General features: G+C 39.3%; 1 protein-coding gene across 1 annotated transcript in view; it reads left to right on the forward strand.

The window, feature by feature from the left end:
- camk1da (calcium/calmodulin-dependent protein kinase 1Da) overlaps positions 1–16,987 on the forward strand; it is an 84,395-nt gene extending 67,408 nt beyond the window's left edge. Inside the window, exons 4-11 of the mRNA XM_032589597.1 lie at positions 2,207–2,345; positions 5,170–5,296; positions 8,408–8,483; positions 11,587–11,699; positions 12,951–13,029; positions 13,119–13,206; positions 13,390–13,645; positions 14,971–16,987. Coding sequence (XP_032445488.1) covers positions 2,207–2,345; positions 5,170–5,296; positions 8,408–8,483; positions 11,587–11,699; positions 12,951–13,029; positions 13,119–13,206; positions 13,390–13,645; positions 14,971–15,095 — 1,003 coding nt within the window. The 3' untranslated portion in view covers positions 15,096–16,987. The remainder of the gene's footprint in view (positions 1–2,206; positions 2,346–5,169; positions 5,297–8,407; positions 8,484–11,586; positions 11,700–12,950; positions 13,030–13,118; positions 13,207–13,389; positions 13,646–14,970) is intronic.
- Positions 16,988–25,896: the final 8,909 nt, after the last annotated feature.

Genomic DNA, 25,896 nt, shown 5'->3' on the forward strand with positions numbered 1-25,896 from the left:
TATATCTAATTTAGTTCCACATATGGAAGTGGCACAAATTGGATTTTGGGGGAGGAATTAAAAGATCGGAATTAGTCTGTTCATGCTGTGACATCACAATGAAATAAGGTATCCCAAAAAAAAAAAAAAAAAAATTAACCTCCGAGAATAAAATATGGGTTAATAAAATACACATAAATTTTGTTGTATTGATATGTATACAAGGATGTCTTGTATGTATGTATATTATCTGTGAAAGTCCACTTAGTAAAAATATATCTGGGTCACAACTTTTACCGGAACTTATAAAAAGGAACAGAGGACACTTGATTAAGAGGAGAAAGGGGTGTGGCAGCACGCTGGAAGAGACGCCGAGCGACGGTCCGAGGAGCTTGCAAGATTAGCCCGGAGAGAACTGACTGCTGGACTAAAAGCGTGGCCAGAGCAATTCACAAAGGGGTCAAAAGTCTTCTGGAGGCAAGGTAGAGCCACACGGAGCGTTGACCGGACCCGAGGCGCTCGCGATCCAGGCCTGACGAAGGGAACCGCCCGGGCACACAAACGCCGACCCGGTGAGACCCTTCCAATTTTTTTTTCTTTCTTTCTTGTATTTTTGGTGCACGAAGACGGATTAATATTTTTGGGCCCCAACGTTGTTTCTTTTTTGCGCAAACGGAACTTTATTTTTTTTGGATTGCCTTATTATGGACTTTTTTGATGGACTATTATTATTGATGAACTATTGCTTTTTCTTTTGATTTATAGGCTGGGTTATGGACTTAGATTTGACTGTTTCGTTGTTTAATTGTAAAAAATTAAAGAGTGACGGGTAAAATACTATGATTTCAGGAAAACAATTGATTATTAAATATAGCGGGCAGCTTGTAGCCGCTTCAGTGCGCTGATGTGTCCCCTCTTTCTTTTCATTAATGAAATCGTTTTTCTAGCATTGTTTGATGGTCATGCTTATTACCAAATTCGTATAAAAAGAAGTAAAAGGACTCACTTGAGCGTGTACATTTCCCGTTTATTCGAGGATTTTGTTACAATGCTGCAGTGAAAAAGGATCACATTTGGGGAAAAAAAATCGGACTTAGGTCAAATTTAGAAAAAAATTAAATTCAATTTAGGTTCCACTTGCGGAAAAAGAAGTCAAATTGGATTTAGGTCACATTTGCATGCTGCGTGAAGGTAACCTTAGACTTTTTTTTGTCTACTTGAGTCGTGGTTCTGCAGCTCCTCCAGAGTTACCTTTAATTCCTGGTTGCTTGTTCTCACCTGAAACACACCATCTCCGAGGTAAAACATGGTGGCGGCAGCCTCATGCTGATCATTTTCTTTTGCTGCAGCAAGAAATCTGGTTAAAGTTGATTTGAGTAGGGGGTGCCTGAACGTAAATCACACCACACTTTTCAGACATGTATTTCCAGAACCATTTTCAAATACTTTCTCAAGATAATGGCATCTTTGCTAAATGATGATTTTGTAAACATTGAAGCATTCTTTTATTTTTTTTTATATCAAGCATAAACCTAAAAGGAACACTAAAATCCCTTCAGACCTTTTTGATCAAGACCAGTTCAACAGAATACACAGGCTGACGTAGAGACTGTCCTCCACCAGGGGGAGCCATTAGTTTGACTAATAGCAGATAAAACATAGCTCACATGGATAAAATGTGTATCATTTAAACCAGGACAAGTTATTTCATGTGGCAAAGAGTCATAAAACATAAAAGCAGTTATTGCAAGAATCTCCCAGAGGGGGGAAGTTTTTAAATGAACTTGAGTTTTTCTTGGATCAGATGGGAGATTTTCTCAGATGAATTCCGTCTGCAGACAATAAGAGCGGTTGGTTTATTGCTGCTTGGGCTAAAACAGCAAATGAAACCAGGATTAGACATTCTCACTCCTCTGCACCATGGAGTGGGCTTCCCAGCTTCTTATTAAGTTGTTTTTTTTTAAGAAGAGTATTGCTGTGTTTGAAAACATGATGCTTGCTTTAGCTCAGGAGTGTGTGTGTGTGTGTGTGTGTATGTTTGTTGCACATGCCTCACAGGCTATGACTGGAAACCTCTCCACCTCATAAATAACCTGAAGTGTTGACCCATAAACTCCCCGTATATTTCAGTGAAAAGGACAGCTATGTAGGTATCTTTTTGTTGGTGTTTTTTTCCCCAGTTGTTTACACACACACATCATCATCATCATGATCTCTCTCGCCTCAGGGTGTCGGGGGGAGAGCTGTTTGACCGAATCGTGGAAAAAGGATTTTACACAGAGAAGGATGCGAGCACACTGATCCGACAAGTCCTGGATGCCGTGAACTACCTCCACAAGATGGGGATCGTGCACCGGGACCTGAAGGTTAGAGTGGCACGCGTGCGCGCACACCCCCCCGGCCCCCCACACACACACACATGGTTATGTGCATTCACCTATTACATTTAAAATTCATTGGAGTAATCTGTTCTCACTTGACATTAGAAATTAGGGGTCAACATGTCACCTTCCAGCTGTTGGAAACAAAAAAGTGCAGAATAAAGCACTACAGTTTGAAGAAAAAGCTATTTTTTTTTATACGTTGTAAAGTTGCAGCTTGCCAATTTTGATAAAAATGTGTCAAATCAACAGTAAACTATGTGCATCTAAACCACATTTTCCTTCAAAGCTATTCAAATTCTTTGAAGTTTTTCATAATATTTTCACACTACAAACTAGGGCTGAAACGATTCGTCGAATGATTCGAGTACTTCGATTATTAAAATTCCTCGAGGAAAATTTACCTGCCTCGAAGCTTCGTTAATTTATATTTTATAGCACAGATAAACAGAACACCTGTCTGAACAAACGGGTGGCAGAAATCATCGTGGTGGTACAGGCTGGTAGATGAGTTTCTGAGTGTGACGAACGAAGGTGCTGTAAATATCCCAGGGTTTCCCCCAGAAAACTTACTAAGCCCGGTGGTCGGAGCGCCAAGGCGGTCCACCGGCGATCCACCGTGTTTTTGTATTAAAAGATGTTAAGTAGACAGGAAATGTAAAAATATTACTGGGTAATTATATGTTACGGGAAAACGCCAGTGAAACGCTATTTAAACCCACAACTAGTCTTAAAAACAACAAATCAAAAAATCCAATTAAAATGAATATCAATTATTTGCTACATGCTGGGCAGCGTGTTGAGGTGTAAACACCGCATGTAATTATTTGTTCACAAAGATAAATCTCACCGCTCCCTCAACGCACCTCTGAATTTGCGACTACAAATTATTCCTGCGGTTCACATAGAGCTGCGCAACCAGATCTAACGCGGCGGGGTTTAAACTCTTACCTTGAGTTCTCCAAAGAAGCATAATTTCTCACAGGAAGTTGATGTAAATATCTATACAGGCCAGCCTGTGTCCAGTTTGAGTGAAAGGAGGCACGCGCGATCCCGCTGAGGTAAAGCAGCGGCAGTGCGCGAGGCAAAGCGCAGAGGCGCTGCCGTCTTTAAATGCATAAACTCTAAACCTATCTATTATAAACCTATCTTTTAGGAGGAAATCTGCTCCGCTAGTGAAATGCTCAGAGCTACGGAGACGCTTGCAATCCGGCTTAAGGAAAAAAAAAAGAAAAGCTTTTTATTTTCCTAAAAACATAAACAAACAACTATTAGCCTGGTGGGGGGCTAGTAAAGCATGGCGGGTCGCCAGGCTTATAATACACTGGGGGAAACCCTGTATCCCATATTGCCTCCCCACCCCGGTTCTTACTTTAGTCCCCTGGTCTACTGGTCGTGTCTCTCCCACCCCACATTAGGTTTGTAGGTTCGTATTTCGTTCCCCCACCCCCACCACCCAAAACCCCCACTCCAGGCAAAATTTCCTGTAATCTCAAACCCAAAGCTTGACAGGTATGAGGCAGTCAGTCTATTAAACTGACTTAAGATGAATACATAAACTAATCTATTATTGATCTATTATTGTTAGAGATTATTTTTCTGTAAGCTGTAAGAAGTTATGTTTGATGTTTGCCTCTATGGAGGACAGATGCTGCCAAAATTTATTTTCTCACTTTTTCATATTCTGTATTTATTTAATTTTTTTTCTATTACTGTGACATTTTTTATCATTATTATTATACTTTGATTTATTTTCTCAGGCAATGCAAAGCGGAAATACTCCAGGCGAGAGAGAAAAAATCAATGTATGACAAAGAATAGTGACAGTAAATAAAAAAAGTACTGAATAAATACAGAATATGGGAAAACAATAGATAATGAAATAAAATGTGACAGCAAATGATGTTCTGGTCAGATAAGATAAAAAATGAGCAAAGCTGGTCAACTCTTTATGTCAAGAGTTTAGCATTGTAAAGGGAACGTCATACAAAGTACACACCAAACTTCAGATTTGTGTTTGCAATAAAATATTTCTTGTCCTTTTACTTGTACAAAGTACATAAATATCAAGCCTTCACAGAACAGTTGTGTTAGATGAAATGACACTCTGTTTACTGATTAGGTGTCTTCTAAGGACTGATGCTTGTATTGAATTTTATTTATTCGTAGTACAAATTTTTGATTTTCATTTGTAAATATTCTTGAAACGCATGTTTGTTTTAACATACCAGAAAAGACACAACAAAGTTTTTCCAAAAGTAAAGTTTTATTTATATACTAAATACTACCAAATATGATGAGGTTTATATGGAAGCCCAGGTCTGACATGAAATGAAAAAATAAACGCCCAACAGGAAGTCGTCATTTCCACTAAAATATAGTAGAACAGACACTACCATCTATTCTTTTAAAGTCATAATCAGGAGATAGTCATAATTTTTACTTTCTAAATCATAATTGTGAGAAACAGTCATAATTATGAAATTCAAAGTTATGATTATGAGATACTGAAGCAAACCTTGGAGAAACGGCGCAGCTTTCTATCTCATAATTATGAGTTTGAAAGTCATCATTACAAGTATTTCAACTTGTAATGATGACTTTCTGTTGGGCTTTTATTTTTTTCCTTCCATGTCCAAAATCGGCTACCGTAGGGTTTGACAAAATGTGGACATTTCCAGGGCGTGAGAATGCTTTTGCAAGACAATAAAAGCCTCTGTTTTCTACACTGATGTCTAAATTCATCCATTAGAAAGCAGTGGATGTGAAAAAGCTTTTTTTTTTTTTATTCCATTCTGTCTTCCTGCAGCCAGAGAACCTGTTGTATTTTAATCCACAAGACGAATCTAAGATCATGATAAGTGACTTCGGTCTGTCAAAGATGGAGGGCAGTGGCGACGTCATGTCCACAGCCTGTGGGACGCCAGGATACGTGGGTAAGCCAGTCGGACCTCCCTCATTTTTAACATTTACATTTTTACCCCATCATTCCCTAATTAATCAATATTCCTGTTTGAACTCATAAAGAGAAGACAATCACATGTCAGTCAGTGGTAAATAGCCTGTAATTGTATAGCATCAGAGGACTTAAACCACTTTACATTACATTCAGTCATTTAACAACCACACAGTATCACATCTGCACTTTATTAATATAATCTTGTTATGATGTCCAGGGAATTTTTTTAGTTGCCGGTATAGATGCAAATACTAGCATTCTTGCTAACAAGACAGCTGTAATGACTTCATCAAAGCATCACTATGACTACATGGTCACTCCATGCTTCAACCAGGACCTCGACTTACTCTTTATAAACTACCACGCCAGCCTATAGGAAATCTTGCTCTCTACTGTTCACTGCTTTGTGCCCCAGAATAACTCACCAAGATCCAGCACTGACACGTTTCACAGGTTTTTCGTTCTGGTTTTCAGTCATTGTTGTGCTGTTTTCTTCCTGTGAAAAGGTGGCTTCAAATATCTTCATTTTGCCATCCATTCTTGTCTGTTTGTGTGCATGCACTGCAGAAGAAGAGATCATACATTGGTGTAGATCCTTACTCATCCCGAACATATCACAGCTGAACTTTTTTTGTTTCACTTTTTGTTAGAGAGGCTTCTTTAGTTCTGAACGTGGTGGGAAGCATCAATCCCATAAGTTTAGACTTACTTAAAAGACTATCAGCTATTAGCTATGTTTACATCAAAATGTCATGCAAATTCTGAACAAGCAAAAAAAAGGAAAAAGTAAATTAGCCATGTTTCTGTCTACTGATTTGGAGCAAATCCGCCAGACTATGCAAAGTGTGATTTTTGTCAGACGGTGACTCTGCAAGCAAGCTAGAATAGACCACACATCTCAGAAAAATGGAGACTCCTTCCCTCCAAGCTGGAGGTTTGAACTTAGAAATGGTTCTATGTTTCGTACCTCTGGTAAGGCACAGACCTTCCAGTGGATAGGGGCTTTCACTACGTCAGAACTTATCCTGCAAATGTGTTTCCGCACTAACTCCTTTTTAGAAAAACCTAAAACCACCTCAAGCGAACCTGAAAACTTGCTAAACTGAGAAAGTTATTTGGAACTTTGCCATTCCCATCAACCTTTTCAAACTTTTATCAAAATGCACCTTAAAAATACGTTGATGACTCTACCGTCCGTTCGCTTCAGTGTTTGGGACCGTTGTCATTTAACGACCCAAACTTAACGCCCGATGATGTCAACTTGTCCATATGAAACTAAACAGAAACTGACCTTATCCTTGATTCATCCAACCCCATGTTCTCTGAAGAATCTCTTTGAATGGGAGATGAAGCATTTTCAGAAAACAAAATGGTGAGTCCAGTTGCTTTCTGTTTACGTACTTAGAGAAGGAGAAATGGGTTCGGCGAACCCTTTCGGATTCATGTAAAAAAGAATGGCTATCTGTTTTAGATGAAGACATTGTAAAAACTAGCATAAACAATGTGTGGCAAAAATCCAGCCATGTTGTTGTTGTACTACTAAAACTGGTCAGATTACTGGAACCCAGCACGGCTTCACTGGGGTTGTGCTTGAAAAACACTTTGTTGACACATTTTCTTTGTTATTGTTCTCATGATTCCAGTGCGTTCAAAAACACATACACACACACACACGCACGCAAACCCCCACACTGTCTTAAACATCACTTTTGTTGGGCCGTTTTTACTCCAGACATATGGTGTCTATTTATGAACTTTCCACTTCTTTCTTTTACCATATTTGCACAAAACTTTCATTCACAATTCTCTCCGGTCGGCCTGTTGCCGTCTCCAGTGGAAGTAAAATGTAGCGGCTGTAAAATAGCTGAAAGTGTTGCTGCAAAAGCAATAAAAACTCCATATTGGGTTCTGATTATTATCCCTGATTTATTTATGCCAATAACAGCTCACAAACATTACATGTACCCTTCAGCTTCTTGCAAGTTTATCATCCTTTGAGCTCAGTGTTATTTGCAAAATACCTCAAGCTCAGTCATGTTAGACAAATAGTGCCTGTGGACATCACCTTGTGAGTCCAGCTATAAGTTCTCATTTGGATTTATGTCTGGACTTTGATTGTACCATTCTAACAGATCCATGTTCTTTAAAATTAAGCAGTCTGTCGTAGCTTTTTCTTCATGTTTTTGTAGTTGTCTGGCTGGAAAGTGAATTTGCATCAACATATCTGATGCTGAACAGGGCTGAGTGATGTGGACTTGAAATTTGATCGCGATATATTTGTGGTCCTTTTGTGATAATGAACAAAACAATTTATTACTTCTTTTTTAGGTAACTGTATGTCAGTGACCACATGGCACAACACAAATACTGTCTTGAAAAACATTCCCATTTCAATCAGGCTTCTTCAGGACACCCCTTACTTATAGAAGTGACTGTATTAAAGCAATTTTTTAAATTCACTAAAAATTATTGATGCTGTTGTGGAGACAATAGTGAACATAATATCTGATAATGCTGGCGATGAAACAGATTGAGAAAACTATAAACCAAAATTCTTATTACGATAAGAAACTTCGCGATAAGTGATACGATAAATGCCCACCCCTGTGCTGAAGACAGTTTTGGCAGAGATTCCACCAGGAATCGTGACCTCAGCGTGTAAAAATCGTATTAAATCTAAACCCGAGAAAACAGAAACACTCACACAGGCCTTCACGGTGAGTCAGAACGGGCCAGTAAACACCATAGTGTACACATTCTCCAACGTGTGTCACGTCTCCCTTCATGTCTAGGTGCAGGGAGGTTCAGGCTCACATCTGAACTGGACAAACAAAATTTTCTCCTGTCAGGTAGAATCCTGAAGCCGTGAGAACCTGGAGCTCCAGCAGCAGCTTTCCCACCATAAAACCAGCTGCCATGTGATTTCCATTTGGACAGACATGATGTGTCTGCATGTTTTCCCTCTTCTCAAGCCCATTAAACTGTCATGTATTTTTAAAAAAAACAAAAAAAAACAGTTTTATGTAAAAGTCACATGCCACACTAAACACAAGGTAAATTACTGGCTTTTTGTCTTTGTCTTTCTCAGCTCCGGAGGTTCTTGCACAGAAGCCGTACAGCAAGGCGGTGGATTGCTGGTCCATCGGAGTGATCGCCTACATCCTGTGAGTACCAGCCCTCCTCACAATGTTACACCACTCCTGAAAACATCACAGCAGCAGAATATGAACATATTCATTGACAGAAATCTCTGTCTGAATATTATCCAGATAAGTGATTATATTTTGTCTCAGGAGGCTGTCTGGGCCTCCTGTTTTCCTACTAAATTAAACTTGATTTATGGTTTTAAGGGAAGTACCAATCCACTCTTGTCATTTCTGATACTGATATCTGAGGTTTAGTATCGGCCGATACCGATCCGATTCAGAAAAACAGATGAATTGACTTGAAAGATTCCATTTTTTCTTAAACACAGACAGACATAAATGAACTGAACTACACACTGATTTAATAACTATCTGCACCAGAACAGCACACCTTACCAACAGCTTCACAAGCTTGGTCAAACATGTACAACGCAGCTTCAATTTATTTTGTTAGTCAAATTATGAGTGTAACAGTCAATGAAAAATAAATGTTAAATAAACTGAAACTGACAAAAGCACTAGGTCGACTAACCTGGTCAAACATGCAAAGATAAACTGCAACAAACCTTCTTTCAAATGGTTCAGAAAGCAAGTTACGGTCATGATCAGCCCCCTGGTTGTGGCTGCTGCTCTGCTTGCTTTTGAAATCATTTAACTAAAAATGTTTGGAAGTGTGTAATAAAATATGTATAAAACTATAAAAGCTTCTAAGATTATGCTGTTTCTTTATTGTACACGGGTCCCGCTTTTCTTGCTTTTGAGAGTTTGTACGATGACATCACAGGCTTTGAAGCTCACAGGACTAATTACCCCAAGCAGTTACACAATCGCAAGCAAACACATATTTGGCAGCCAAACATGATCTCATCAGAGCAGAGAAGATGAGATTTGTTTTGAACATTTTTGACACTTTTCACATATGAGCCAAGAAATGAAATTAAAAATTCAAAACAGCATTATTATTTGACCTAACTCACTTTTTAGATTTTCCTCTGATCAGTGATGCAAGTAGAATCGTTTAATACTGTTGCTGATTGCTAAACAGATCAAAGACAGAAAATGATTGTTTATTCCCAATGAAACTTCAACATTTGCCTATTCAAAAAGCAAGCTGACATTAAAGGAGTATTAGCATTTTCATGACGATACACTATACATATATTTTGCACAAGTCATCTTGGTAATGTCTAGATAGTTTATTAATGTGAAAACATAAGAGTTGAGATCCTTACATAGAACCTTGTGGTACTCAGATTATGAGGTTCTAAAAGGCTAACACTAAACAAGTAACTTTTACATGTTGAGCTTTATTTTTTGAAGATGAATTAACACTTTTGCTTTTTTTAAATTTCTTTTTCGTAAAACAAAATCATGACTGACATTATGAAAGGCCTGAAAAAAAGCATGTGGTCAATTCAGGTCAACTCATTTTTGTTATTGGCAGTATACAGCAAATTTCAATCAATCAATCAAGTTTATTTTCACAGCACATTTCAGCAACAGGGGAAAAAAAGTTAAAAAAAAAAAAAAAAGCATGTGACTTTTTTTTTTTTTTAAAGTGCTTTACATCAACATTACATCACATTTCCGCGTGAATGTGGTGGTTTTTCAGCAGTAGATGTATTTCGCAAAAAAAACTGCCACGGAAACACTTTTTACACATAACACCAGTTTTTATACAGCTTATTTGTAGCATCCTTGGCCAATGAGCACTAGAGCTCTCACAGCATCGCACAGTTCATCAAATGTTGAGTTTGTCATTCATAAGAGTTGAATCCATAACTGCTCTGTACAATTTCCACAAAACGTTGCGTATATACAGTATGTAGCCGCTCCCAAGGAGAAGAGGCGTGTCGCTCCAACGCCTCAATAAGACGTCAACGTCTCCTCTGGTGTCTGATGATGAGCGCTTAGCTCCACGGCTGGAATATGAATTTATCTCATATTTGCGTCATTCACCGCTATGATTTTTAATGATTATCACATGAACAAGATTATTCAGATGGGATTTTGTGTTTTTCATTTAACAGAAACATGGCAATTGCGAAATTGTGTTTATTCAACACTAGCAGAATGTCGAAAAAGCTTTGCGCAAATTTTAATGGTAATGGAAACGCAGCTGGTTACTTTCTCCTTCTCTGCTCATTCTCACATATTCCTCTCCATAACATGTGGGTTATCCACAGAGTGAGATATTAAGGGTCAGAGGTCAGCATCATGATAACAGGAGTCAGAGGTGGGAGAGCGAGTTGCCAGGACAGTGATTGATGTGTTCCTTGTACTGACTGCTCAATCAATCATCTTTTTGTTTTCTAAACTCCTGGCAGCACTGTGTGGGTGCGTGCGTGGGTGTGTGTGTGTGTGTGACGCAGAGAACAAGCAGCTCCCTGCTGATAATTAGAGCTGGGATTCAGTCCTTGTTAGCTTTTAGCTGCTGCTCAGGTGGAAAGATCACATCAAGTAATCATCCATGATAATCAGCCGAGATCCGTAGTGCGCGGTAATGGACGAGTGTTCAGGAGACACACACCAGGACTCGCCTTCGTCCTGGTGTGTGTGTTCATGTTAGCATGCGTGCTAGATGGAGTGGAGAGGCAGCAGAGTGACAGGTACGTCTTTAAGCAAATGGGAAAGCAGGGAAACGGACAGAACGCTTTTCTGTCCTCGCGCCAGGTACAATCGAAGTCCCATTCTTCCTGTTTTCCGATGTGAATCGATGGAGAATGGTATTTTAATGAGTTTCATGAAAGTCTCTCGGTGCGTCCAGCTCTGCGGTAATGAGGAGCAGATGATGGTTTTTTTTGTTGTTGTTGAGCAGCAACTCCGACATTGTTCTTAGTTGGCTCATGTTGAACAATAAGACTGGAACGTCTTAATAAATAGTTTTTTCCCAGACTGGAAACCAGTAATCTGTTATTAATGGGATTAAGGTGATTCACTCTGCTGAGTAAGAGTAACCGTATACAGAGCCTCACAAAAAGTATTTGTATGTCAGGAACTTGGCCACATTTTGTCTTGTTACATCCACACACATTCACGTTATCAATAAAACTGAACATTAAATAGTTAAATATGCATCCCAGAGTTTCTTTTTTGGCTAAATGACTGTTGTTTCCTGCAGGCTGTGTGGTTATCCTCCGTTTTATGATGAAAATGACTCTAAGCTGTTTGAGCAGATCCTTAAGGCCGACTACGAGTTCGACGCCCCGTACTGGGATGACATCTCAGACTCCGGTGAGCCTCAGTTGTTTTCTTCCTTCCTTCCTTCCTCGAGCGTTCAGGCGTTTCTTTGCTGCCGTGAGCCTCACATGCACCTCACACCACTTCTACATCAATTCTACATGCCTGGAGCTTTTCTCCTCCCGAAGCTGCTGGTTTAGAGCGAACAGCAGGGAAGAGCGCTGAAGGTGTATTTATGCAGGTGAGAGGATAGACTGAACACTGCGGGCGACTGCGCATTAGATAATTAACGTAACTGTAGCTTTACGGACGAACCAGAAAATTTATTTCATATACCTCCTGACCCGACTAGGGACTAGGGTGTAAGAAAATGGATGGATATTTTATATATTTATTCGTTTACAACAGCCCTAATTTATACCTTCAGCTGTTCTACGCAACACTCCCTGCAGTTCTAATTTTCAAACAGCAGATGTCACTGTAGATAAAATCTGCCTTTACTCGGCAGAAGAAGAGGAACATTCCAGATATCCAAACCTAATTCACATTTTGACCTTATAAATGTGAGTTAGTTACTTCTAGGCATTTTTGAGTGTGTGTAACATTTTATAATAAAGATTCCTACTGTCCACATTCAGCCATACAAAAGCTTGTAAAAGCTAGCAGTCTTCTCCATGCCGCTCCCTCTTCTTCGCAAGGATGTACCATTTATGAGGACAGAAAAGGCGGGGCCAGATTATATACTTTTCCAACTGAACTTCCAGTTGGTCCTAATAATCCCACATATTTTGTTTGTACAAAAGGCTTTTTAATGGCATATCTTCCAAAGAACCAGTTTTCCTGTAGATAGCGTCCAATGGTTGCTATGGAGACTTGGTGACCCCAAGTAAGCTTTGGAGATTGTCTGTGTTTGACTTTTAGGCAGGTGCCTATTGTCTGATGAAGAACAAACTCCTACATTACTCCAACGTGTAATGCCTCCTATGAGTAAGGTCCTTCCAGTTTTTAAGCGTAACTTTAAAAAATCGGTTCGTTGTGGCACGACATATTAATAACCTCCAGGAAATGGGATGTTATGAGTTGCTGATTAAAAGTTGATAGATGAGCATGACAAAAGTAAAGTATAGGTTACAAAACTGCCTATGTTGCATTTACAAACATAAAATATTTGTTAAATTTAAGCAAATTCAATGTTTTTTTTCATTGTTCAATCCATTATCTAAAGCTGCGTATGCTTGCAGGCATTATCAATTTACAGTGCTATTCATGCCTATTTTAATTTATATTGTTGTTGTTTTTTTTCAGCCAAGGACTTTATCAGCTGTCTGATGGAGAAAGATCCGACCAAGAGGTTCACCTGTGAACAGGCCCTCAGGCATCCCTGGTGAGGGAAACACACAATGTGGAGGCACCGGCGGGATGGTTACAGGCGGCAAATGCATGTTTGTGTAAAAATATAAATGTATGTTTCAGGATCGCTGGGGACACAGCACTCTGCAAGAACATCCATGAGTCAGTCAGCCGGCAGATCAGAAAGAACTTTGCCAAGAGCAAGTGGAGGGTAACTTTTGTCCATTGCTGTCCATTATCTCTGTTATTCAGTCTCCATGCTGCATGTCTGCAGTTTTACTAGGTCAATTTGTGTCAGTTAGAAAGCTGCTCTATGGTATTTTCACCGACTGAATGTAAGAATATTACAATTTCTGCATTTTTCCCATCTTCCCTCTTTCATTTTCCTCCCCAGCAAGCGTTCAACGCCACCGCGGTGGTGCGCCATATGAGGCGGCTACAACTTGGCAGCAGCATGGGCAGCAGTATGGACGCCTCCAACCCCAGGCCGAGCCAGACACAGAGGCCGGCCCAAAGCCAGAGCCAAGCGGGCCAGAACCAAACCGCTCAGAGCCAAAACAGCGGCCAGGCGGCGCCAAGCCAGGCCGCCAACAGCAACGCCAGCAAGAACTCCTCCATAGATAACAACGTAGCTGCTCCACGCAAAGAATGTGAGTCACAAATGCCAGGGGGACAGAAATGTTTGAGAGCGTGTATGTGACTGGTGCAAAAGAAATTTCAACTAAAAGTGATACAAACAGAGACTGTAAGGTGTTCATTTTAACATCCACCCTTGGTTTTTCCATAACATTTACGAGGGAAAATAATAGAAAAGTATTAGTGATCAAACTCTCAGCAAGTCAATATGGAAACTCATTAGCAATGGCCTTCAATAATTCACTGCTTTTCAATCTTGGAGGGATTATACGGGAATTTCTAAACAATCTACAGTGGACCACGAGTAACTAAAATCTGGTAGTAATAGATGCTCGCTCTCAAAACGCTTAAAATCATGTATTTTAATAGTTCAAACACCAAATAAACCTTAATATGCATTGATACGCACAGTGTAAACTGTCTTAACACGACCATGGAAGCTAACATCCATGGTCTTCCTTATCTCCACTATTGGTTGTACAGCCAATCAGTGCCAATTTAAAATAAATGCAGCTCCTGGATTGGCTGCTTTGCAAATGCCAGTCAAAAAGCGTACGAAGCAGCATTGCGCCTATATTTCAGCTTCCCAAGCTGCGTTTCCTTTTTAATATTTTAGATAAGCATTACAAAACAATTCTGCAGATAGGCGAGTTTTCCACCAATAATTCAGAGGTGCATTCCACAGAAAAATCCATGAATATGTGAATCTGTGAATATTAAACCATGACTGGGCGGGGACCACTGTAATATGAAATTTCTGTAGTGAGAAAAATGTTATTTCCAGACTATAAACCACAGTTTTTATCATACTTTGGCTGGTCCTGTGACTCGGTCCTTTGCGACTTATCCTTAGTTCCTCTTCAAAATTGTTCACTTAGGTGACGTATACTTCTGAGAAAATAAAACACTATATTGGTCAAAATGATTTAGGACAATTGAAAATCTTCTCAGGAAATTCAACCCAAGGTTAGAGACCCCACTGTTTAGAAAAATGACAAAAAGCCAAGAGCTCCATGTCAGAGTCTACGGCCTTTTATGAGTCAGAGGGACAGTCGGTATTGGCTCATTAGAGAGATCTGTTTGGAGATAACCTCTCAAAAACAATGTAACAGAACTACTTTATGAAGCTTCTTTCGATTAAATCAGAAGCTGTTTGGAAAATTACCAATTTGAGATCTTGTGGCCATGGTGCATTGCACCACACTTGTAGAAAACCAAACAGCTCATCAGCGGAAAGATCTCACGCCAACCGTCAAAGTCTTGGGTACGTTTTGGTTTAGGTTACGTCTGACAACCAAATGTGTAGAAACCGTCGCTAAGCTTTGTCTCCTGTTGCTAGGTCTCCCTGCGCCCGTCACTCCTTGCAGCCTGGCATCTGCCGCCTCTTCCCCGGCCGCCGGAACGGAGCTGAACCGGCCCCACCCGTCGGCGGTGCCTGCCCCGATGATGACAGAGACCAAGTGACGGCAGGTCCCGCGGGGCACCAGCTGGGAGGCCACAGCACTGTGAGAACGAGAGAGTCTAAGGTTCCAACAACAACGTCAAAAAGAAAATGTGAAAGGGACGAGCAGAGAAGAGCGCCACCGTACTCTTCACCGTCCTTCCCGCTCTTGGATGCGTTCTCTCTTGGATATGCCGCCCAACTAGTTCCCCGCCCTGCTCGAAGGAGAGCAGAGGACTCCATTACCCACAAAACCCTTACGACGATTGACGCCGCCATTGCCATACGTCACGGCCACCAGGATAGCTTGCAGGATTCTTCTCGTAGCATCAAGGCATCCACTGACCCTCACCGAGCAAGTCTGCATGGTCGGCTGCTCTGTGCTTACGCTGCAACCTTTGGGGGGGAGGGGCTTATGGAATCTGGGCTGTCCTGTTTCGGTTTGTTCCGATTTTTTATTTTATTTTATTTTTTTATTTTTTGACTGTTGGCAACTGGATTGTTTGGTTCTTTTTGCTTCCTGTTGATTTTAAAGGCAGCACCGTCACTTTGGTGTGATTACTGTAAATAAGCCATAGCTGAGATAACTGACGAGGAGTCAGCCCCTTCATCGTCGTTGTTCTGTAGGCATTCCTCTCGATGACGCCCTGTTTCCCATAATTCCGTTGTCTCATATCACCGTCACTGCATTCTGTGTTTTGAACATTGATGCAAAACACAGTCGGACCGTCTTCTGCGCAACCAGCCCTCTTCGTTTGCACAGACACTACCCATGTTGATACGTTTGGGCGAAAGTCTCATGAAAGCTCCTCGGCCGCTTGTTTTCACCGTTCACGCTTGCAGAAGTGCTTTAAAAAGTACCATGTGACTGTTTGGAGATCTGGAGACATGCGCTTTATCTTTTTTGCACAGGGAAAGGTCAGACATGTTGTCTCTGACCAATGAGCTGCCATGCACACGGATTTATCAGACAAAAGAAGAAGACATTAAACCTAGAAACACAAACGGATGTCTTCTAACGGTTAAATTGTGTGAAGTTATCGAATTCGTTGGATGATTTTATTTTTTTTATGTCTTTTTGTAACAATCATCCTTTAAGGGAGACGCACAGAAGAAGCTGCGGACTGCAGAGAATGAGATAGATCTGAGAACTGCCTCCACATGGGAGTGTTAGTCACTATGAATGAGTTAGAGACCCGCCAGCAGCGCAAGAATGTATTCACACCCTTTGAGCTTTTTAGTCGCATTACAACACATTTCAGCATAAATTTTTAGCATAAATGCTAACCTCAGATTTTTCTTGTCAGAACATTCATTCCAGCTTTAGGGGCAAAAATCATCGCTTGGATCAATTTGACTGGCAGCCAAATAAAAGTTAAATAAATTACTTTAACTTATATTTTATTGTAATGATTAAAAAAATAGTAGATTTTATTATTTTAAAAAATGATTAAAGACATTTATTAGATACATTTTTTTTGTCATTTTCATCTTCCCTCCATCGTTCTGAGGCCCCCTGGTGGCCTCGGAAAATATACATCGAAGTTTGTGGCGTTACTTTGGCAAAGCACGCAAAAGTTCAAGGGATGTGGATACTTTTTCTTTCTTTAAGTACGGTGGTCTTGAATGCAGGATGGGCAGGAAACCAGTTGCGAGCGTCAGGATGCCGTCCTCCCTGACGTTTGTTCCCCTCTCTGACGAAGCCATGATCTGACCTGCTGGTTCTTTAAGTTGACCTCAGGGAAACCTGCAGCTGCACTGTGAGCTGGCTAACCCCAGCTTCCTGTTGGCTTTGTTGTTTTTTTTTTCCTCTTTTGTTCACAGGAAGCGTTCTGGGCATGGCTGCGGGTTACGATCCGATGTTTAAGATCTGAGCTCGGCTCTTATCCCGACGCATTAAAGATGTGTGACATGAGCTTTGAGCACAAAACTGGTCCTTTCTGTTGCAGACTTCTTGAAACTATTACCTGATTAGATATAAGCTAGTTTATATATATATATATATATATATATATATATATATATATATATATATATATATATATATTAGCTTTATGGATTTGCTAGCTTAGCTTCTTTTCTGTAAGATGCTTTGTGTTTAATTGTTGTTTTCTCTCTTTTTTTTTCTTCTTTTTTTAATCACCCTGATTTAAACAAGCCAACTGGTAGTATTATTTGTTTATTATTACATTATTTTTTTGACACAATTCAAAACCAGAACTGTTCACTGCCGGGTGCTCACTCTCACACATATATCAGATTGTCAAGTCCTTATTAAATGCAATTCTTTTTTTTTCTGATCCCTTTATTGTGAAATGTAGCCAAAGACTTGTTTGCTTTTTTTTTTTTTTTTTTTTTTGTAATTTTTGTAGACCAAATTGATTCATGTTGAAGCAGTTAAAGCAGAGTTACTCTGAGGGGAAGCATTTCGGAACACGAGCTAAAAGTAAAGGGCTGACCTCCATCTAGTCTAGAAACCTGTTGACCTTTGATCCCTTCTCTGGCCGTATATCCTTGTTATCTTCAGTCGTGCTGCTAAACGAAGAGGGGCGTCTCGGTGAACGCTGGGTATGAAAGCACATCTGGACCCGAGGGGTTGGCAGTAAATCAAAACGCAATCTGCCGCCTCGTTTGGTACGTTAGGAATCACCTGAGGTTGATTTAAAGGGACCACGGCGAGACATTTCTCAGTCCAAACGCTGGTCGCAGAATTACAATTCTTTTTTTTTTCATTGTTTGTGGCGTGGTTTGACCTGTTTCTTTATTCTTTTTTACTTTTGTTTCCCTGCTTTGTTGAAGTTTTTTTTTTTAAATCAGTGTTAAAACTCTTCTCTTAAGGTTTAAGGTCATTATTCTGGACTATTATTGGTCACTTTGGCTGTAGCGTCACAGGGAATGTTTCCGGTTACCGTTTCAGGAAACGGTTGACGGTCTGCAGGATTTCAGTGGCTATTTTGCAGATACGTACCAGTACTACTAAATGTTAAGCACAATTTTTCACAGTACAGTTGTGTTTTTTCTTTGTTGTTGTTTTTTTCAGTAATGTTCTGTTAAAAGGTAACACACAACCTTTAAGTTGCGAGATATTTTAACATGGCGGAAGTCCACGTTTGTTTTTTGACGAGGCGTTAGCTGGGAAGTAAGAAAAGTTTATGAAATATTATATACATGAAATGCTTTGAGATTTTTCATGTTCAAGTCTTTTTAACATGGTCAAATTGCGCTTTGGTCATTTCCTGTCTCAGACTAGCTTATTTGCCTACTGTACGAATACCCAGAGAAAGTTATCTAATTCAGTTAAATTATTAACTCTTTGCCATATTTTAACAGAAACTTCTAAGTTATGCTTTTGACAGCTCAATAGTGTAAAAGTCATTCTGGAAGCATTTTAATGGCATTAAAATGTTGATGTTGGACATCAACATTATTATTCTGGCCATAATGTCCATAAATAATGTTCTAAATGTTGATACTTTATATTAAATGGATCTATAACTTAGAAAATATGCCTCCCACTCAAACTAATTTATACAAAAGGCCACCATTACTCATTCACTCGCACACGCACGTTTAATTTACTGTATCATTTCAACATACCTCCAATAACACGACATTTATATCTTAAACAGCTGATTTGCTTCGTGCTGTTTCCAACGTCTCCACTCAGAAATGAAGAAGGGAATTAGACATGGCAGTGTCCGGTGTGTTCTCAAAAGAAAAAAAAAAAGAAAAATGATTTCCATTTTTTTCCCTCAGTGACGTCTCGCTCCGTTTTTCTATAGAAAAACCCGAAAAATCCGTTTGTTGTATGTTTCTACGTAACCGAGGGGAACATCTAAGGGCTTTAGTCAAATGATCACCTTAATCTGATTAATTGCTGTGACCGTATATGTTGCAGTTGATTGCTATGCATTTCTTTTTTTTTGTTTGTTTTAAACTATAATATGTTTTCTCTACATTTTCTTAAATGCAGGACCAGAAAATGCAAAGATTAGCAGCTCTGGTAGGAAGGACAAAACGGATTCCCTGTTACGCGTTCGACCATTTCAAACATTTTTAGAATAAAATAGAATAGAAATTCCTCACAAATTGCTCCTAGATAAGGTAGATTTTGTTTAGATGTTAATGAAGACTAATTCATGTTTTGTGTTCATCTGACATTAAAACGTGATGTCCAGGCTGTAGACTCTCAGCTGAGAGGCAAACGGAGGATGATGCTCCTCCGTAGTTTTTATGTCTGCTGTTGTTTTATTTTTAAACATCTGAATGAATCTTTTTTTATATATATATATATATATATATATTAATCATGCTACTGTAAATAGATTGTGAATATAAATGATCTTTTTGGAGATATTTGTGGAATCTGTGGTTAAAGGGTTTGTGAATGGATGAGGGAAGCCGATTGCATCATCTATGGAATGTTTAATGTAAAAACAACAAAAAAAAAGGAGAGAAAAAAACCAAACAAACTCCCCTTTACTTCCTCGCTGCTGTAAGTTTTCAGAAACACCGTCAGCGTCCGTCCAGCCGAACAGAAACGGCATCACTTACAGAACTCAGGCATATGATTATTTTTTTTATTTTTTTTTTTTTTTGCCATTGCAAAGAAAGAAATCCAAAGCTGTGATCGACTCAGAAACACACTGTTATGGACTGTTTTGAACTCACTCTCCTTTGATTTTATCATTTATTTTTATTTTATTTTTTTATGAAGATGCCGCAGAAGTGCACGACCACGCACACACACACACACACACACACACGCAAAGGGAAAAAAACAAGCATGTTGGGGAGAAAAAGTGCTTCTAGAATTCAGTCTCACATTGTTTGCATTATCTTATATGCCCTTGTTACGGTGTTGCTATCTCTGTATTGTGTAAAGATTTACACAGTTTGATATGCATGAGCCCTCAAACAGCAGAGGAAGTTTCAGTCCTATGATCCGGCAGAGTGTTCAGGTTTTTTTTTTTTTTACTGAATAACTCACATACATATACAAAAAAAATACTAAAACATTGGAAATTTAAAATACATTTTTAAAAAGTTGCTTGTCTGATTTGGACCCAATATCCTCCGCCTGCAAACCAATAACCACCTTAATGCAAAGGTGTTCATACGCCTTGACCTTTTCCCCGTCTCGTTGCGCTACAATCACAAACGTCCACAAATCCAATTGGGATTTTTATGCCACAGACCAACACAAAGTGACGCGTGGCTATGAAGTGAACAGAAAATGGGAAATGGTTTCAAGGTTTTGAAACACTTAGCAAAACTTGGCATGCATTTATCCTCTCTCTGATGCCCCTAAATAAAATAACCTAAGTAGTTAAATAGGTTTTGCATCCACTTCAGAATTCTGTATGTTTTTGTGTTGGTCTATGTCACCATCTTCCAATAATAACATTGAAGGCTGGTTGTAATATGAAAACGTTCATGACTCAATTTGATAAATTAATAAATCATGGTTTTATCAGGCTGGTTCTGTCTACAGACTTAAGACAATTGGTAGTGATGAAGGCACTTTTACAGCACAGTGCTCTGTGTCAGTATCTGCGCTTCCATTGGCCGAAAAACTGCGCAATTTGACATTTTGAAAATAAATTTGCTTAATGGAAATACAGCAATTTAGAAAAAAAAAAAAAAACTTAAAAAAGGCCTTTGCTGTAGGATGAGGTAGTTTTTCAGTATCAAAATGGGTGTATTTCACTAAAACTGCAATGGAAACACTTTTTTGTTGCATGCGGGACACATGATCAACAACCGGATGTTACTACTGGCGGCAAAGACAAAGAAGACGACAGGAAGTGGTGGGAAGATGATGGTGTGGCATGTTTTTTAATGACTTATTCACGTGTTATTTTAACTGAACGTAAAACACTGCAATTGCGAAATTGCTTTTTTCGACATTAGCGGATTATTGACAGTTTTGCGCACATTTTTAATGGAAACGCAGCTCCTGAGGTTCCCACACCCAACTGACTCAGCAGCTTTGTAGTCATATTACCTTTTAAGATGCACAGCTTCTTTTTCACCAGCAGGTTTTGGTCAGGGAGTGGCTAAGAGCAGGAGCATTTTCAGTCATTCAGCTCAGTGTTGTATAGTAACGAAGTAAAAATACTTCACTACTTTACTTAAGTATATTTTGGAGTACTTCATACTTTCCTCGAGTATGAAAATTTTTGATGACTTTCACTTTTACTTCACTACATTTCCGAACTTAATTGCGTACTTTTACTCCGATACATTTTCAATGTGTGGTTTAGTTACTCGTTACAAAAAAGCGAGAGAGAGAAACAAAGTGTTTTGACCCCACCTACTGATTAGCAAGTAGGCTACCGAACAAAGTCCGTAGCCTGCTTGCCTGGGCTTGTTCATCACCTCCAATAGGATACACCTGTTTCGCTTCTCCCATTGTTGGGGAAATCAGAAATCAGAACACCGTACAGCGGGCGGGTGGGACGGACGAACACAGAAGAGTGCTGCCCGCACTGACGCGGCTCAGGGATTACGTGACACGCAGCGCCGTGCCCTATAATGCACTGTAAGCTATGTAATGTGTTTGAGGCAGTTGACCAAAATCCCGGACAATTTTTAAATTCCCCCCGGACATCTTTTTAGGTCTGAAAAGTAGGACATGTCCGGGAAAAAGAGGACGTCTGGTCACCCTAGTTCAATGGGGGACAGAAGCCATAGCGATAGCAATTTAGACTAAATTTAACGAATATAGGAAAGGCATGCAAGTTCAAAACCACAAACCATTAACATGCGCTACTCTTTAAAACTGGAACAATTTATTAGCAGGTTTCATTTTGCCTGCACTTGGTTGGGTACATTATTTTAAGTTTATTTGACAAGTTTACCAAAATATAAGAAATGTCATTCACACTTGCCTTGTTTTACTTTTTACTTGTACTTTTCATTACATTACTTGAGTACATCCATTTTTACAGTAATTTCCATACTTAAGTACAAGAAGTTTCAGATACTTTAAGACTTTTACTCAAGTAACATTTCAGTCAGTGACTTCGACTTTTACCAAAGTCGTATTTTGGAGAGGTACTTGTACTTTTACTTGACTCTGAGATTTCAGTACTTTATACAACACTGATTCAGCTACCTTAGTAAGCTAGCGTTGGAAATTTGGAAAAATTAGCATGTGTTAGTAGCTTTAGTAGTACAGTACTGAAAGGATACAAAGACAAGGTGTCAAAATTATTTGGTATTTGATTGTAGTTGACTCCCTAGCATTAGCATTCACTTCTATCTTGCCTTGTTTTTATAGAAAAAAATAATGACTCAAATAAAGATTACTAAATCGTACTTAGTAATGACTTACTAAAAGTAAGTAAAAATTACTTTTAGCTCAAAGTAAGACTTACTTACTTTTAGCTGATTTAGGTGAAGGTAATGAGCATCCTGGCATTGTGCTGATATGAAGGTGGCTTCCTACAGTTTGTTTGCTGCTGAGGTTCTTGTCAAGTTAGTGAAACAAAATATTGAGAAGTCAGAATACACTGGATGTCAAAGAAAATGGAGGAAAAAAACAAAACAAACAGGAGAAATAATTTTGTTCCCTCCTCTGACAGTTGGTTCATCAAACTAAAGCTAACATCGATTCCATAAGTAGCCAAGACCAAAAAGCTCAAATTACATTGGGTGGTTGCATAGAAACTGCTACCTTATAAAGGTGAAAATGGTGCACCTTTAGTAATTTTCCCACTTGAAACACGAACTGAGGACGTGAACATGTAAAAAATGTTTACTCTTGGAGCAACTGCCTGATATATGCAGAAGCATTTTAACTGCTGGAGCTTGGAAATAAATTGAGGAACAGCATCTCTTTGTTATAACGTCCCATCATAACAAAGAGTTTCATTTTTACCTGACGTAAAAATACGTTCCTCGGTTAAAAGGCATGAAGGAGCTTGCCGTGACTTCTTCTCGTACCGTTTCTTCTAGATGTTGTTTTACTCTTACAACCTTTTCTATATAAAATAATATATTTTGGTTTTAATGACATATAAATCTTGTAACGAGTTTTTCAAGTCTAGTTTAAAGGATAAAGTTTTCTTGTTTTAATAAGCTGATGATCCTGATTTTACAAGCTCTGCCAGTTGATCGCTTCCTAAGGCATAAATATAAAGGCAGAGAACATTTTTTAAAACTGTTCTATTTGCTTGAGTGACCTTTATGTTGTGGACAGACAGTTACTCTGACTGAAAACACATGTTCTCCTCTCAGTTCAGGAAGATTACTGTTGGCGTACCATCTTTTACTTCCTGTTCCCCTGTAAATAGTCATTGGCCTCCTTGGAAGTTACTGTTCAATAAAAAACATCAGAACTATTGAAAGGTTCATAAAATAGCACTAGCATAAACCCCTATAACATTTTGGAGATAGTAAATGTTTGTGCGACGGTAGAAGTCCATTTGTAGGCTAGTTGTTAGCCTAAAACAGCTAACTTATTCCTCATAAGGTTTTAACAGATTTTCACTTTACAAATTCCGAATGACCCCTTCAATAGTTTCGTTATTAGTCATACAAAATGTGATGAAAGCCCTGCAGGCTATAGGAGCTCTGTCTTTGAGACGAGTTTGGACTGAAACTTTCTCTGTGCTGTTGGCCGGGACCCTGCGTCTCTCTGTGGTTGTCCTCGTCCAGATCCGGCTCTGCTAGCTAGCCGGCCGTATTTACTCTCTGCATGTGACCACAACAAACTCCCATCTTGTGCACCATTGTCGCGTTGACGACACCGGAGCGGGCGCCGCCTGCTGCATTTATTGTGGTGGGATGATGATGATGATGACTACGATGATGATGATGATGATGACTTTTTGTTGATGGGGCTTGTGTTTGAGATGCCTTCGACAATCATGTTCACATATCAGACCTACCATGACGACACAGGCTGGGGAAACTGGTTCTGTTTGTTATTCTGGAATAAAACCTGAATGACTGTATGCTGACTACTGTCTGTGTTTGTATGGATGGAAGACAGTGGGACTATAGAAGTCACACTCTATAGTCTTCATTTACAAAGGGGCAGAAAATCCAGTCTCAATATGCAAAAGTGGTAGATGCAGTTGAAAGCAGATATAAACATAAACGGACTAAAAAGACAAACTGAAGTTAAATCTGACCAAGCCTTTCTGGATTTAGCTTAGTTAGAATTACCAAAATTATTTATATTTGCTAAAAAAAAAACAACAGAAAACGTGGTGATAACACATTTTTTTATTATTTTTTGTAACTTTCCTCGAATTCAAAAGTTAAACCCATCGAGGTCTTTTGAACTGTATGACTTTCGTCAAACCTTTTGGTATTCCTTCCACGAGCTACACTCGGTTTATGTCAAATGTTCCTAATAGACTTTTAGTTTATTTGCAAAAGTGTCAAAACTATATCAAAAGTAAGCGGGGGACAAAACAGAGGTCACCATAGCAGACATCAACTCAGGCAGGAACACAGAGAACTCGGGCAGAAAGTGATCAACACAAAATTGCTTCATTTATCTCAAAGGGAAATGAAATGCTGTCATCATACATTCAAGTATTTTCAGATACTTTGGTCCTACTCTCCATCCTTGAACAGTGGCTGACTATTGACACGGAAATCTGCCAAATAAAACCTAACAGGACGACAAAGAAAGGTCAGTACTGTACTACTCAGTAACCTGTAGGAAACCCCATTGGGTCGAGACTATCTGCCCAAAGAAGAAGAAAAACTGAACAACAAATAAACGCCAAATTCCTCTTCCCCCTTACAATCAGACAGTAGTACGACCCACTCAGTGGTTCTGCTGTTTCAGGAGAGCTGATGCAGCTTGGACACTTTTCTTTGACCGATGGTCAAACTAGAATTCCAAGGTAACTGGGAACCCCAACAAAGACAAATGAATCTTTTCATTTGTCAGTCTACAACAGACTGACAAATAAAGGTACCTTGATGTGTGAACTCCAAATAGTCCAGTGTGGAAGTCAGAAGGTTGCGTGTTCAAATCACGTCGGGGTCACCAATGTGGAAATCAGCAGAAAAAGTCATTTGAGTCTTGATTTATTCTCATTGTCTTCCAACCAAAACCAAAAATAGAATGAAGTACAACCGTTGGTTTCTTCTCCTCTCACCTTCTCCCCTTCACAATAAAAGTATACATTATTCAGGTGTGAAATATATACGCCACACCAGTCAGGCTAATAAAACATTCATTTTACGTTATGGTTTTTATAGAACACACAAATCTGAAATGTCCAGTCATATCAATGTACATAAAAAAAAGAAAAAGAAAAGTAAGCATTACGATTCAGTCTGAAAGACAATGTTGAATTTTTCTCGTACTTTGTCATTTTTGCTACTTTTTCTTGATTTGTCTCTAACACATTTAAAATGACACGTTGACATTTCTAACTTGACAATGTGGAGAACTTTAGCACATTGATTCGTCAGTCCTGTACTTTGGTTCTCTCCACTCCTCCATTGGTATGATTAGAAGTGTTGAGCATCCAGACCGCGCTGGCCAACGTTTAGCCTCCATGTGCTGCGTAGCAGATGTTTGAAAGACAAAAGACAGATGTTACAAACACTTAAGGCACACGTTACCTTCCCTTTGGTGAAAAAACGTTTTCAGGGTTAAAAGAGTTCAAAACATGCCGCCGGCAGATGTTGCTAGCTTATAAAAATGGACGTTTGGCTTAGGCTGGGAATCTATAGAGTGGGGGTGTTTTCTGGTATCCATTGTTTTCCCTCAAACGTTCCTGGCAGTTTCACAGCTTCTCACCACTGGAACTGATTTTTCTTTTTTTTTTTTCGCTAATAGTGAAAACA

Source organism: Xiphophorus hellerii, chromosome 17 (assembly GCF_003331165.1).
Source record: "Xiphophorus hellerii strain 12219 chromosome 17, Xiphophorus_hellerii-4.1, whole genome shotgun sequence".
NCBI classification, from domain to species: Eukaryota; Metazoa; Chordata; class Actinopteri; order Cyprinodontiformes; family Poeciliidae; genus Xiphophorus; species Xiphophorus hellerii.